Here is a 15,126-nt window from a genome sequence, read left to right as displayed (position 1 = left end):
ACCTGTTCAGGCAAGATTTTATTTCATGGAAAATATCTGTATTTACAATGTTACATGACTATCTTCCCACTTTGCGGATACACGTACGCGCTGGCTCAATTTACAGCCGCGTATCGAGCCCTGATCCCTCTACGCGCTCCTCCAGCGATGCTTTTTCTAAACGATCGAGTTAGAGACGCTCTTAGAGTCGAGATCCTTTCCTAACACCTCGAGACTTTCTCACGACGACAGCGTATCTACACATTCGTGTTCCAGTTCTCAGTCACCGTCGATACCAATCACACTTGGTATGACCGCGAAAAATCGACCATTTCCTCGAGCACTACCACTACATCACCAAGTTCCTAACACCTTCGCTCGACCCTTCTCTCAACTCTCTATTGCAAACATTATCGTTTCATCGATATCACATTTATAACATTTAAAGTCACAGACTCGTTTACAAATCCCTTCAGTAAGGTCTCCATACATCGTTCCTTTGCTCGTTCTCTTCGCCCATAACTCCGATCTCCAGCCTGTTGCTGCTGATCGTCAGATTGCTGCCAGCGATTGTGACCTGTTCCTCGCTCAAATCACCATGCAGATGCAGATGAATCTGGTTCTGGTTCACCGTGCTGTACAACTGTGGATAAAGGACCATTGGCGCTGGACTGATGTAATTTTGGCTTGGATTATTATAGTAGCCTTGGTAGTTTGGATTGTAATTGTGTGAGGCGACCGGGACCGGCGTAGCTGGTCCAGAGGTCCAGGAACCGTAGTGGTAACCTGGACTTCCGCTGCCTGTCCCACCGCCCGCGAAGATGTCTGGATCGCTGGTCTTGCTGGGTACCAATGGCAACGAGGTCGACGAGGTTCCGTGACTTGGATACATGGAGACGCAGTTCGGCGTGTACGTGTCCTGTTGACTGTCTGACGGAAGAACTGCAAGATTTGAGACAGACTGTGCAGTTGTTGTTAGATATGTAAGTTTCTGCTGAAGGAATGGATACTTGGAGGCTGTGGCTGAGGTTGAAGCGTGGTTGAAACGAGTAAGTTAGTCGAGTGGTTTTTATACAGAGGATATTTCAGATATTTCGAGAAAAAAGCATAGACGTTTCTGGTTGTAGATCAGGACAACCGGTGATCTCGAATTGAACGTGTTAATTGATCCAGATCGTTAGAGAAATAATTAATCAATTAGAATTTTGTATTGTACGAGATAAAGATTTAAAATACACGGATCCAGAGAACAGTTGCGAATGCTATTTGCAACAATTTTAGAGGAAAATAATGGATTAATAACCATAGATATTGGTACTTCTACTATTTTTTAGCGCGACCCTCGTTGAATTAAATGGTATGAAATCTAAGTCTGACTTAGTAGCTAGTGTGTGCATAGTATGTATGACGTAACATATAGAATATAATAAATAGAAAATGAAATATGTAATAGAAGGTATAGTTGGAGAGGCAATGCAGATATTATCAAAAACGTATTAATATGAATATTCGTTATGCAAGTATAATTGATGAGATTTGTTGAATATGTGAGTTCTTTACTCATATCGATCTGAGGTTTCAAATATGGAGGTTTAATAATTTCCTTATGGTGTTTCAGGTTTATCTAGTTTTCCTGTACCTGGGTGTCTTTGTATTAATGAGCGGATGTATAGGTATATGTATATCTAGAACTAGAAGTGTTTGTTAAGAGATTAAAGGTGTTCTGTTTGGAGCGATCAAACAGGTGTCAGCAATTTCGCTGTGATAACAATTATGAGCGACGTATGTGAGAATCTGGCAAAAATAACAAGATTATACGAATTATTCGTATTTTACTGGTGTTAACAAGTGGTTACGTCACACAGAAGAGGAAGAACGCCTTCTTGGAAAATATTCTGCGTCACAACAGCGTAGAGATGGCTAAATATCAGAATTTTCCTTTAGATATGAATGCAAATCGCTGTTTTGTATTTCATCCTTTTACAGTGTAATAAAGTAATGAAAATGTTTAGAACGAACAATTTGAAAAACAATTGTTCCTTTATCTACGATTTTAAATAAAATTTAAAATTACTATAAAATTGCTATATCTGATGGTTTGCTTTCGTGCTATACACTGAAAGGATTGAGAAATATTTTGGTACTAACCAGTGGGTAATGGTACCGGTTCCGTCGTGGGATGATGAGAAAGGGCTTCCCCTGGATACGAAAACGCTCCTCCAGGAATCGGCGAAAACGAGCCACCACTGCTTACTGGTGGAGCTGGATAAGAAGATGCTGCAGATGGGTAAGTCCACTCTGCAGCAGCCGTACTCGTATCTGCAACAAAAATCATTGCAATCCATTAGAAAAATTCTTTAATAATCATACTGTGGTTATTTACGCGAATTCATATCGTTATGAGAATAATTGAAAGAGTAAATTTGTTATATCTATTATATTTGAATATTTTATATATTTTTGCCAATTATGTGCATTTTATGTATGTATAAATATCTGAGAGTTATATATTTCTCTATATACCTTTATGTATCATACATATGCAATCTATGCATATTCGCACCTTTAAATTTCCCATAAACGCATAATAATTCGCATAATATTTCTCAGTATACCGACAATGAGTACAAACGTTGGATACTTTCAACTCATAGGACGGGATTCCAAGGAGAAGACTCATAGGCGATTGACTCGATTCTACGCACTGTTTGTAAAATTGTAACGGTGTTCTGAGTGAGTAACTCCGTCAGATTAATTGAAATGACTCACGGAGTCGAAGTATGCCGGAAGTCTAAATGATTGCTAGTACACGTTAATTGGTCACGGATGTTTATACAAATTTATATTTCCATGAATGCAACTAAAGAATTGGAACTTTGGGAAGCAGAGGCAGGGACTCATTTCGTTCATTAAATATTATAACCAGCCTTGCAATTTTAATAAATTTAAAAATGCAAAGATGCGTAGAATACATATAATAATAGGCAATAGTATATCAAATATCTAAAATATACTTGCTGCTGAACTGAATTGTGAAAAACAATCGAGGTTATTACTATCGAAATTTTATGAAATTCAAGAAGGAAACATCGCTGATTACTGATTAATTACAGATAATTTTTCATTTTCATGTAACATACAAAAGACAAGTACATTACTCATGAACTTAGCTACTCGATTTATAATTTAACACTCCATACTCTGGATATTTCACGTAGATACACATCTTTTCATATTATCTTCATTTTTGCAATTTAAATTTCTCAAAAAATGCAAAAACATCTATCCGTACTAATCGGACATTTAAAAAATACGTGACTTTTCGTAGGTGCAGCGTAAGAATCACAAGGTCTACGTCATTTATACCAAGTAATTATCCGATATTAATTATCATCTCTTGAAATATTTATCGCAGAGTACGCGACTTCCGTCGGACGTGCAATGAATTTCCAAGTACCTACCTCCGCGGTAATGACGAGACGAGCAACCGGTAAAAGTTACGGAAATACAGAGAGGAAAATATCGCACGCTGAGTCAACGATGATTCGGCAAAATTATTACTCGCCATTATTCCGTCGAAGCTGAACGCGACTGACTTGTGATTATGAAATACGTATTCTCCAGAGATCGAGAATAAAGTTTCACGAAAAGAACCAACATCGACACACAATATTTCACTCCCCCCTTTTTTTTATTCGTCCTCTCAATTGGCCGTTTCAGCTTTCATTCGACATCTGTAACACTATAGTCTGCTTCCTGTTGGCCTTCGAGTATTTATTCAATGATTCGATCATTTCTATTGGTCGTTCTATTTTATTAAAAAAAAAAAAAAAAAAAAAGAAGGAAAAGATTATAAAACGTTATTGTATCGCGTACGATACGAGGAAACGTTTAGGAAGTCAATCAAAGAGTTCAAGGAACTTGTGTTCGCAGGTTTGTCTCATGTTTGCAGAGGTGCATACGTGATGACTATAATATGAGAGTCGTTCACTAGCGGGAAGACTCGGTGGAAAGCCCGGGCATTGATGATTCTCGGCGGATAGTCGTCGGCCCGATGACAAAACACGCTTTCTCAAGGGCGCGTTCGTCGCCCAGCCACTTCCAAGAAGGACTATTACGAGAAAGTAGTTTCGAAAACTCCGGATTTTATATTGTCAAAAATTTTCGAAACCTGCGTTTTGTTCACAGAGTCATTTCCTACAATTGGATTAATATTATTAGCGAAATTTTACAAGTCACAAGTTGCAATTTAGAATTTAGATTAAGCATATACATATCCATTCAACTATAGTGTTAGAAATATGTTAAAGTAGATATTAAGCAAATTTGCAACTAACGGAAAATAGTTAATTTCCACTATACCTGATTTCCAATAAAAATGAAAATACGATGAAGTCACGCCTATTATGCATTATTGTAAATACAAGGAAAGATCTTCGAGTCAGAGTCAGATTTCACCAGTTCAGTCAGCTTGGCAAACTGTGTTTTACCTAAACGTAAAAAAAATACGGTTCTTACGAAATTAGGTATTCCACTCTACCAGATATGCCACAAGATTTTCCTATTTGAGTGAAAACGGCTGATTCGGCCGAGCAGATCGCGTAGCTGCAGAATAAAGTCGAATTTTACAGAGATTTGACTCCGATTTCCCGCGGCAAATCGATCGATTGTCGATCCGTCTTACTCGGTCGACAATAGGCGAGAAACTTACATTTTACAGTGCGAATGGAAAGCAGGAGAACCTTTCGGGTCAAGGCGGGGAAGTCGCCGAGAGAATTGATTAGAAAACCGTCGATTTTAATAGGCGATAAATCACGGGTTTCGCCATTGACTTGAACTGCACGCTTCGTAGTCCCGCGTTGGATTATGAGGGGCTGCTGGCCGCGCAAGAAACAGACGGCGGTTTTGTAATTAACGGTTGCTAATTCCCTCGTAAACCTACGGACAGGCCTTTACACTCCGCGAGCCTTCCAAGTCAAATTATTTAACCTGTCGAGGCTGAACTCAATGGCAGCAGCCTCTTTAAAACGTTTCCTGTATTTTACTTTGTTGCATTAGAGTGTCGTTTATCGAGAAGTCTCGACGTTTATGGCTTCCGTGAAGGATTAAGCGAATCTCACGTTTTCGAGCTGATCGCTTCGACACTCGAATATTGTCAGTCTATAAATTATACGACTTATATGACGTATTTTGAAACGCGTGGGACATATTAGAATTAACACGCTGGAATTTGTGAATTTTCGTAGTGGAGCTGAACGTGTCAGTGTTGCCAAATATTCTTAACAATTGCGACAGAATTCAATTTCTACGAACTTGTCTGAGGACAATTGGCAACTAAAAATACACTCCGATAAATGAAGTTCAGATAAACGGCTTTTACGCAAACAGAGTTCTACTGTAATCGCGAATCGACTATAATCTTATTCCAATAAAGAAAAAGCCTTCTACTGGATTGCGATAAACACGAGTTTGATGAAATATTATAAAAATCTCGGAAGCTAAGCTACTTCCTTACCGAAGAATTTCCTTGTCAGCTACGCTTTGATTCTCGAGGAAGGCGTTCGAACCGCCACGCCGTAAGATCAGGTCGAGGTCGCGGGTGGAAGATCCGCTAGCAAAACTGTCGTTACGCCTACCGACCAGAGAAGGTCGAGGTCGTTTCGGAATTCTCAAAAGGGACCGCGCACCGTGGGGATGGGGGCGTGCGGGTGATTACCGAAAATGGCCGTGTATTTGCCGCAATTACCGGAACAACGGTAACAAAACAAAGCACACCAGCATGGGTCGACCATCTGTTGGATAATAGTCCATTTCGAGCCTCTTCAGGGAACAGGCTAGTTCTATGAATCATGAAAAAGAGGAGATCGAACTTGCCTTGAGATCCGACCAAGGAAGATATCAGGTGGATATTTGATCATTCTCTACTCATCCTTATTCACACATTGTCGATCTCTTGAAAAAATTTCATTTACACACTGAACCACGGTACCATTAATCGCTAAATGAACAGTTTCTATGAATTACGGAAAAAAGAAAAGAAGGAGATCGAACTTGTCTCGAGATTCGATCAAGAAAGACATCAACTGTGATATCCAATCGTCTTGTATTCACTTTTATTCACAACATTGTCGGTCTCCTGCAAGAATTGAGTCATACACTGAACCACCTTGGCAGATAAAATTAATCGTCAAAGAGAAGGTTTTCATAAATCAGAGGAACAAAGAACAAAGTTGTCTGAAAACCTCTTCAAGCATAACATCGAATGAAATATTCATTTCATTGGAAACATCATTCCCTATTTGCTCCTGTTCCCGAGCGAATTGCATTGTTTCTAAAAATACAGTTGTACACCGAAACATCCTCTCCAAGATCAAGTAGATCAACGAATAATAGATTAAGAAGCGAAGACAGATCATTGGTATGAGATGAAATCGCGTTATTCTCGACACTCGGGATTTCATAGTTTCATCGTTTCAACCGCAGACACCAGAGATTTGCAATGTTGAGTAAGGACAACTTTGCGGATCGAACTTTCCCATAGACCATTTCCATTTATCGGTGATCTCGATATCGTTACAGGGTTGGTCACCGCGCTCGATCGACAAGCAGACGACTCTTTGAAGAAATCATAAGGTGTAACATCGGCGTTGATCCTGACCAAAGGAACGCACGAGTCCTGACCAAAGGAACTCCGAGTTGTTTACTACTTCCTTCTCTTCGTGTCTCTCTTCCTCCTTCCTTGGATCTCTGTCCGTAGCTCTGCGGGTGTGAAACCACAGTGAGGTGGTTTTGGTGCTTAGTCTCTCGACCAGCCATCTACTTAACGAACCGTCCATCGACCGCCGTCATTTCGTCGTTTCTCGGTTTCTCTCCCACCTAACTCTCCACCCCACACCGAGCTTCATGCTACCGCTAGCCCGTTCCTTCGATCGGCTTCATCTTCTTCTTCTTCTTCTTTCAACGATCGAGTGGTCTGCCGATCATCTATTCCACAAAGAAAGTGGCAACACGATAGTAGATACTTTGGATCGTTTCCATTGTTGGTAACTAACAAGCTGCATAGAGTAGGATATGGTAAGGGTTATTTTAGTCGCCTAATCTCCAATATCTGAACCATTTCTAGACTAATGGTACGCTACGTCCTAAGATAGCTTTTACAGCGACCGTCGGTAATTTGAATCTCTCTAGCATCGTTGAAGACACTACGAGATTATAATTAAAATTATATCGTTCGTTTCTTTATTAGTTCTTATATAATTTCTCCTCGCTGACTCGAATAACTCTACCTTACCCTCCCAGAGAAGTTGGGACACTTTTGGAGTTTCAAAGTCTAGAATACCAGAGACAGGAGACAAAATATCCAAGGAAATTGTCCTTGACACGTTTTAGGCTGCTGCTTTGTGCACCCTAACCTTTGGCCTGAGCCAAGAATTTCAACCAAGCGAACTCTCTAGTACCAAAGTGCAGAAGTATGAACGTCCACGTCTTAGCCTGAAAATACTTAAGCTTCGAACGTATTTAGAACATGGAACATTTTGAAAGCGGAATTTTAAATTGCAAATAGATACGAACTTGCTGGAGTCTGGGAGTTTTTAGCCAGCGTAGAAAAGAAGGTTTGGGGTCGAACAGGGAATATTTTCATACCAGAACTTGCAAGTGGAAATAAATGCTGCCTTGTCAGAACTTGGAATTCTTTAGTCAGTGGACACATTGTGAGAAGAAGTTTCGGAATCGAAAAGAGGACGAACGTTACGAACAACGTCGAACAGACGAAGCCGTGGGGCTTCGTTTCCCACCGAGATAGATGCTCGTTTGGTCGTGTAACGTAAGTCGATATTGCGTCGTCTCGATATTCCTGCTCGACACGAATGTCGACACACGCTAACCGTACGTGTATGACACATATCAAGAGGCCGCGTGTACACTGGTAAACCCTGCATAACGTCCATAGAGGAGAGAGAGAAGTCTTACGCATACGAGCGGCCAGGAAACTCTTGTTGCCTTGCGTATCGCTTACCATCAGCGATTTCTTCTTATACACCGGGTATCCTGTCCCGAGGATAGTGTTTCCCCTCGATGACTTCGGGATCGCGAGCAACCGACTACCAGCGCGATCGTTATTTGACGTCCTTGCTAACTCAATAATCTACGAGGAAAATCATTCTTTCCATTCCTCTCCTAATCTTCTGACCTTACAACTTAGAATCGGAACTACAGATCGATGTATGCAGCCTATAGTCTTGTGTCACGATCTATTATAAAAAAGAATCAAAAATTTCAAATTTAGAACTAGAGATCGATATAGTATATCGTATGTGTATCCTGCATGATGCGATGTACCTCAATGACTTTTTTCTAGATTTACCACGTAAAAATCGACTTATTTCACGAAATTCACGCTGTTTGTTCCAAATGTTGCTTGAAAGTGAAGTATCGAAAACCGTGTTAAATTAGTGACTCGTATCGATCAATTTGTGCGACGCGAGATTAGATTCAATCTTTGGATACAATAGAAAAGAAAGCTGATAAAAAGGATACTGACTGATCAGTCTTACATGACGTGTAAGAAGAGTCCTCGTTTTACCACGTGAAGATTGTTGACTTGAAGAGAGAATTTTTAGAAAATCCTATCGAAAAGAGTATTACTGTGTATTCCTAGATGCGTATCGTTGTATCTCTAAATATCCTTTAAACGCGTAGAAATCCGAAAGTTCCGCAATAAAGGATAACGAATCCACGATTGATACAACGATATTCGGTATTATTCCCGCACGATGTACGACGATTGAAGTTGCAACACACGAAACGTGAGAAAGTAACAACGAATCTGGAAGAAACGCGAGACGAATGGCGAAGTTGCCGGCAATTTGCAGAAGGACCATCCACGGTTCGTCAATCTCTCAAAAGTAGGCGGCTTTCGACGACGGTTTCAATGCCCATCCACTGCTAATTTCGTTCATCCTGCTTGCGTTTTCGCGCTGTACTCTCCGTTCTTCGTTATTTTCCATTCATCTCTCCATTCATCTCCTCCAATCGTTCTGAAAGAAGAAAATCTGTTTAACAGGGCGTCGGCCGCAGAAGAGGCGAGTTTTGCACGCACGCATCGCCGCAATTTGCTCCTGAAAACGAACAATAGCGGCACAAGGAGTCTCCGGCGCGTTCGACTGCGGAGAAAAAGATCTCCGGACTCTGTTCCACCTTTTCTCTTTTTTCTTCGTTCCGCAGCCGCTCCTTCTGTTTTTCCCCTTTGTCCCGTCGCCTTTCAGGAGACGCCTTTCGCAACTTTCATTCGAGCCTCTTCCACACGCGCCTCGTAATTTCGAGGGTGAATGAAGAGCATGAATGGAGAGGCCCCATCACCGGTGTGCCCGGAAATTCACGGGCCCCGTACTCCATTTCGACCGATTATCATCGGTAGACACGCGAATTTCCTAGCTTCTTCTTCTTCTCATCCTCTTTGGATCTTCGCGTCGATGCTTTATTTCTCGCGTTATAGTTGTATGTTAAACGCCAAATAAAGTAATTTACATCTCGTTTTCTCAAAGTGTTTTATGGGTATATGTACTATGTATGCTAAAACTTTTACGAGCGCGGAGTAAGAAAGCAAAACTTTCTGAAATTTCCTTCGCATTACGGTGAAACGCGACTATTATGATTGCATCGATATTTGATAATAATTGAAAATCTTGTGAAAGTTTGACAGAGATCGATAAAGTATTTAAACGATAATTCATTTCATTAATAATCCATAATTTTCATTGGTGTCGCTACTAACACCAAGTATATGTTTCACTCAGCTAGGTATGTTATATACGTATTAATGTTTTATGAAATATTTTAAAACTTTTATGTATTTTAGTTTCGAATTGGTTTCAAATTTTACTCTTGCAACAAAGTAAATAAAATTTTCAAAAGTTTCATACAAGACACGTAATATATTATTGAATTACTATGTAGAATATATCCTCTTTGACTATGGAACCATAGAATTTGATTGTTAAACCCTGAGACACTCTGAATAATCAAGATTATTTTTAGTTCGACGTTATATCGAAGGCCTGTACGACACAAAAATATAAGAGTCGTCAATTACCTTGAAGAATTTCAAAGAAGATGTTCGCGTGCAAGCAGAATACTTTGCGGGTTCGAGCCACCATTCAATTTGGCCGCATGAAGAACCGAAAGGAGCCTTCCAAATCTCCATCACATATATTACATTTTTGCGCAAAATAAACAGATTTACCCTAAGGAACAAGAAAGTATCTACCTTTTATGTTGCTGCAAGCTACGAAGGGAACGCGAGATCGCGAGATTTCAACGAAAGCGTCGTCGATCGGTGGTAATCAATTGATCACGGGTCGATCGGATGGTTGATTGGCGTTCAATTAAGGTTCGACTGGAAAAAAAGCAGGTCGAGGTAAAGACTCCTCTGGACATCTCCGATACTTCACTTAGTTACCATTTGTCGTGGCGAGCTCAAACGAATCGTCTGTCTTCGAATACGCTTTTTCAGGAACCAACGACGCTCTTAGAAAACTGTTTTCCAACTTTGTTAAACATCAATCGACGCACGTGCTGGATTTCCGATCGACAGTTTGCTGAATTCGTTTCTACGCTATTTCGTTCTTTGCCGAGATAATTATTATTACATCAGGATTAATGTTTTTGTTCGAGACGCCGAACATGTTACAGGTCGATGAATTCATCGTAGAATCGGCTAAATGATAACAGATAGATTCATTTAAAGATACAAAGATACGTTGAAATCTGAGAGGTACGACCACATAGATGAGATTTCTGACTGTTATAGGATGTTCTTCGCGCGAGAAATTAAGTGTTGCTGGAATAACGAGTAGTTCGGGAGATAATTGCATGCAAAACTTCAAATAGATCACCTTATATATGAGACATTGAGATTGAAAAGTGGACGAAGCCAACGCTGAATAATCTGAAAGGAAATACTGTACCATTGACGATAGAATCATACAGATCTTTTAATATAAATCGAAAGAGTACCATGAAACCCTCAGAAATATTTGAGAAAAAGTAACGTGCGGTAAGTAATGTAGGAGCTAAAGATATGGAGCTAATACGTTAAGTAACGTGTATGGTAACCTAAAATGTAATAAACTGCACGAGTCAGAATTGACCCGCCTTCGCCGCTTTATGATACGCTTTATTGGAATGAATTAATGCTATATAAACCGTTGTTCAGAAAAAGCGTGGCTTAATGGATTTTGCTCTCAATGTAAGTACATACATACTTGTGTATCGAAGAAAATGAATAAAATTCATGGCCAGGAGGTTCCTTGCGGCGAAGACTGTATGGTTCGATCGCGTTAAAGAATCCTCACCCTGATGTTACAGTTCACGCCCGCCGGCGTAATTCAATTTGGCCCCGTATTGTTCGACATCTAACGAAGGAGAGGAAAAACGAAGAAAAGACGGAGAACTGATAGACGACCAAAATCGTCTGCAGGTAAAATGAGAGGATCTTTCGAGATCGGGACGAAGATCCGTGCCCTCTCGAGCGTGGATCACGTAACTGCCTCCACCTCTTCTTCCTCTTCTTCTCCCTCGACTTATTCTTGCCTTGCTTAGTCTTCTCCTTCTCCTATTTTTTTCTCCTCTGCTTGCTCTCCTTCTCTCTCCGGACACGATCCAGCCAATGTACCTGAGATGTTACGAGTACAGGAATTTTGTGTAACGAAAAGAAGGCTGGCCAGTATGGGCTTCCTTTCGATCCTAATTCGTCTACCTTACCGGTACTTCCGTTCACTATCTCGGTGGTTCATCTCGTGCTTTTCTTTCCCTTCCTCTTTCCTTCAAATTCGTTTCACTTTTCAATTCTCTCTATAAGTACGTCTCTTTGCTTTTCTCGTAACGTCGTGTTTTATTTTTCGAATTGTTGCAGATATGATGACAAATTAATTTCATTTAGATCCTGGTTGAAAAGCTTCGTGGAAAGAGGAATATAAAACAAAATGACATGTTTGAGTAACGTGATACTTGAAAAACTTTGTTTTATGTCTACAAAATACAGGACATTCTGTACTTTTTCATATTTAAAAAATAAACGAATCGAATAATTATTTAATCGTGTGAATACAAAGTATATTAGACATTATACTCTATATATGTACCGTAAATCTATTTAATAAACTTAAGAATTCTATAATTCAATATAACATTACTTGAAAAACTTGAAAGCCATTCTACACAGATAGCATGGTATGTCCCATATTATAAAACCTTCCGTAACGTAATTGGTTGAATTTACAGCTAACCATTTCTCCATTTTATACGCTTGCTAAGCTTTATTGTAAGTTAACAAACGTAAATATGCGTTTGTTAGCGATGACCCTGCGAGATTAAGTTTTGCATGAGAGTCGGGCAAGTCACCGAGATTAATGGCAACATTAGCATCCCTGGAATTTCCGGGCTTCGAAATCGCGTCGACTATGTAAAGTCGGTCTTGAAAGTGTCGTGGGTGGTCTTAGAGCGGAGACTTAGTCACAAAAGCGGTTGGATTTCAACGAGATCTAACAAGAACATCAAGAAGAAGAAAGGAATCATCTTGTTAAAATCATAACGAAACAATTTTCTTAGCTAATAAAATCATAAATTTTTTAAATAACATATATATAATAACATATATATAATTTCATTTTATTTAAAATGATCAGAATCAAAGACTTGATGGCAAGGTCGTGATTAGAATCAAGAATGAATACCAGACAGCTGCGACCGGTTAGGAAATAGTATGGTAATTCGTTGTGAGGATTTCTGCGAACGGCAGGACATTACGAGAAACGTGGTGGGACCTTTAAATCCTTTTGCAGAAGCCAACATCATTTACGGTTTGGCCAAGTAACGGGGAGGAGCGCGAGACGAATGGAGAATGAGGCGAGGAACTCATTATTAAATAGAAGCTTCTGCTTCGTGCGAGCGTATCTGATCTCTTACTGTACAAAAGCTCTTCCCTTTTTAAGCACTGACACTCCTCTGCTTCTAATGTTTTGTTATTTTTAGATTTATCAAAATAAATATACAATAGAATATTAACTGTTGGAACATCGATTACTGCAACATCGATTAATGAAAAATCTGAGAGTGGTTTGGAAAGCAGAACAGAAACTGAGGAAAATCGGTATATTATTATGTTGATTATCTTTTTTTCCTATTTAATATTATCTAATATTTAGAAAGTAACGCGTGAAATATGAAAATCAAACTATTCAACTCTACCTCTTGCCAATAGCTCAATTTTATTGTAAATGTATAATTAGTATCGAATGCCTCAAAAAATATATATATAGTGATAAATTCTAGGGTGTATTTTAAAAATAATGTCTCGAGCGGTCAAACTTGTGTACTTAAAAAAACTCGATATCAAAACAAATAACAGTTGTAAAAGTGCAGCGTGTGAAAATTTGCAATTTCCTTCTAGGACGCGATGCACCAAGAATTCCTCAAAAAACAATCGAAACACTCGATTCAATGAGATAATCCTGGAGCAGTCACGATGCTTTTTATCTCATGATGAAAGAAACTGTTCCAAATAAATGACTGTTAATGGTAAAACGCGAGATGAACGTGGTCGGAAGTGCAGTTTTCCGTTTCTTCAGTCGACTAAGCGCTTATTATTGCAACAAGCCTAGCCGTCTTTTTATATCCAAGATTTTCGAGAGTTTTTGCTCCGATGTTTCGGTAGGATGACGATCTCGGGAAGCGGGATCCTCTGGATCGTGAACTGCTTTCTCGCTTCGCTCGTCCGGCTCAATTCTTTCTACGTTTCGAGCCGGCGGATCGACCTCGATCGATTTGCTCGAGATTGTCCCTCGATCATCTCTCAGATCGATTCGAACGAGTATCCTGATGATTGCCGGACGCCTCGATTTTCGGCCAGTTCATCCATCAGCCAGCCAATCGATCCACTTCAGAAATTTTTATCCACGCTGACTTTCGCAATTCGTTTGCAAAGCGTGTCATTATTTAGAGAATATTGTTTCTTGGAAGCTATCTTTTCTATCGATTTAATAGCTTAACAGTGGATTAAAACGATGCGGCAATAATTTTGCTGTAAAACTTGAGCCTTCCAGAGCTGAATTTTCTTGAGCTGCGAAACACAAATTCTTCTCATATTTCGTATATATCCATATTCATACGTAATATCCGTATATTTTCTGATATTTCTTCTTTTATAAAGATTCTATTTTCACTAAATGTCTCTAGAAATCAGCTACATTCTTAAAATACCCACAAACGAATTTTTCAGTGGTAAGCAGCCGGGGACAGTGTACGTCGAACGAGCAGAGAGCGTCGTGGGAAAAGCGTGGATGCGTTCGGGGCGAAGGGTTCGATTCAATCCACCCTCCTCCCAAGAGTAGCCCTCGTGCCAAAACTCGTCTATCTCATCCTAGATTCTCAACTCTCTCTCTCTCTCTCTGCACAATCAAATAAATTGTAACAACTCTCTCTAACAAAGAACAAGAAAAAAAAAAGAAAAATAGAAAACGCGATCTTCCGATCTTGAACAACAAGGATCTTAGATAATAAAGACAAAATAGAGACACCAAATAATAAAAAGTGATTACGCTCTGTCGCTTATTTGAGTCAGCTTGTCGTCTACTGGATGTTTATCTGCTGGATGGAGCGATCAAACGCGATCGAATCACGAGGCAACGAGGAACCTACTTCCGGCTATCTCCGGAAAGCACCTCGGTTGGATCCTGAGCATTTGAAAGGGGGAATACATGGAAACGAAACGTTCCATTCGTCCCGGTTATTATCGCGGTCTTGGCCTAGCGGTCACCACGGGTTTCCTTGAGTCGTCCGCCAAGTGCGCGCCTGATTGGACGGACACGAAGGATGTCGTGTCACCAGGATACGCGATAAACCGACAGGCGATAAAGTTCACCGAGCACCGCAGCCCAGGAATTTCTGAAATTCCATTTTGCGGAAGCCGAGGATCTCGTCCAGTTCTCCTTCCATGATCCTGAATGTACTTATAATGGCTCGCAAAAGTATATCAACACTTACAGGAAGTTCTTATGAACATATATTATGTGTATTACATGAAACATTAAAAAATTTCATTAGCACTGTAATGAGGCACGACTACTATGGCTGTGTATCGGTAAAATT

General features: G+C 39.9%; 1 protein-coding gene across 3 annotated transcripts in view; it reads right to left on the bottom strand.

The window, feature by feature from the left end:
- The window catches only part of LOC117205607 (protein lozenge-like), a 37,251-nt gene continuing 22,125 nt past the window's right edge, over positions 1-15,126 (bottom strand). For all 3 annotated transcript variants that reach the window (XM_033444210.1, XM_033444219.1, XM_033444226.1), the window contains 2 exons: positions 2,128-2,298; positions 1-921 (listed from right to left, as the gene is read on the bottom strand). In XM_033444210.1, the coding sequence (XP_033300101.1) occupies positions 452-921; positions 2,128-2,298 (641 nt within the window). In that variant the 3' untranslated portion in view covers positions 1-451. The remainder of the gene's footprint in view (positions 922-2,127; positions 2,299-15,126) is intronic.

The sequence above is a fragment of the Bombus bifarius genome, unplaced genomic scaffold (assembly GCF_011952205.1).
Source record: "Bombus bifarius isolate JDL3187 unplaced genomic scaffold, Bbif_JDL3187 scf7180000007966, whole genome shotgun sequence".
Taxonomy (NCBI): Eukaryota; Metazoa; Arthropoda; class Insecta; order Hymenoptera; family Apidae; genus Bombus; species Bombus bifarius.
The sequence above is the reverse complement of the archived record's forward strand: the minus strand, read 5'-3'. Positions and strand labels throughout refer to the sequence as shown.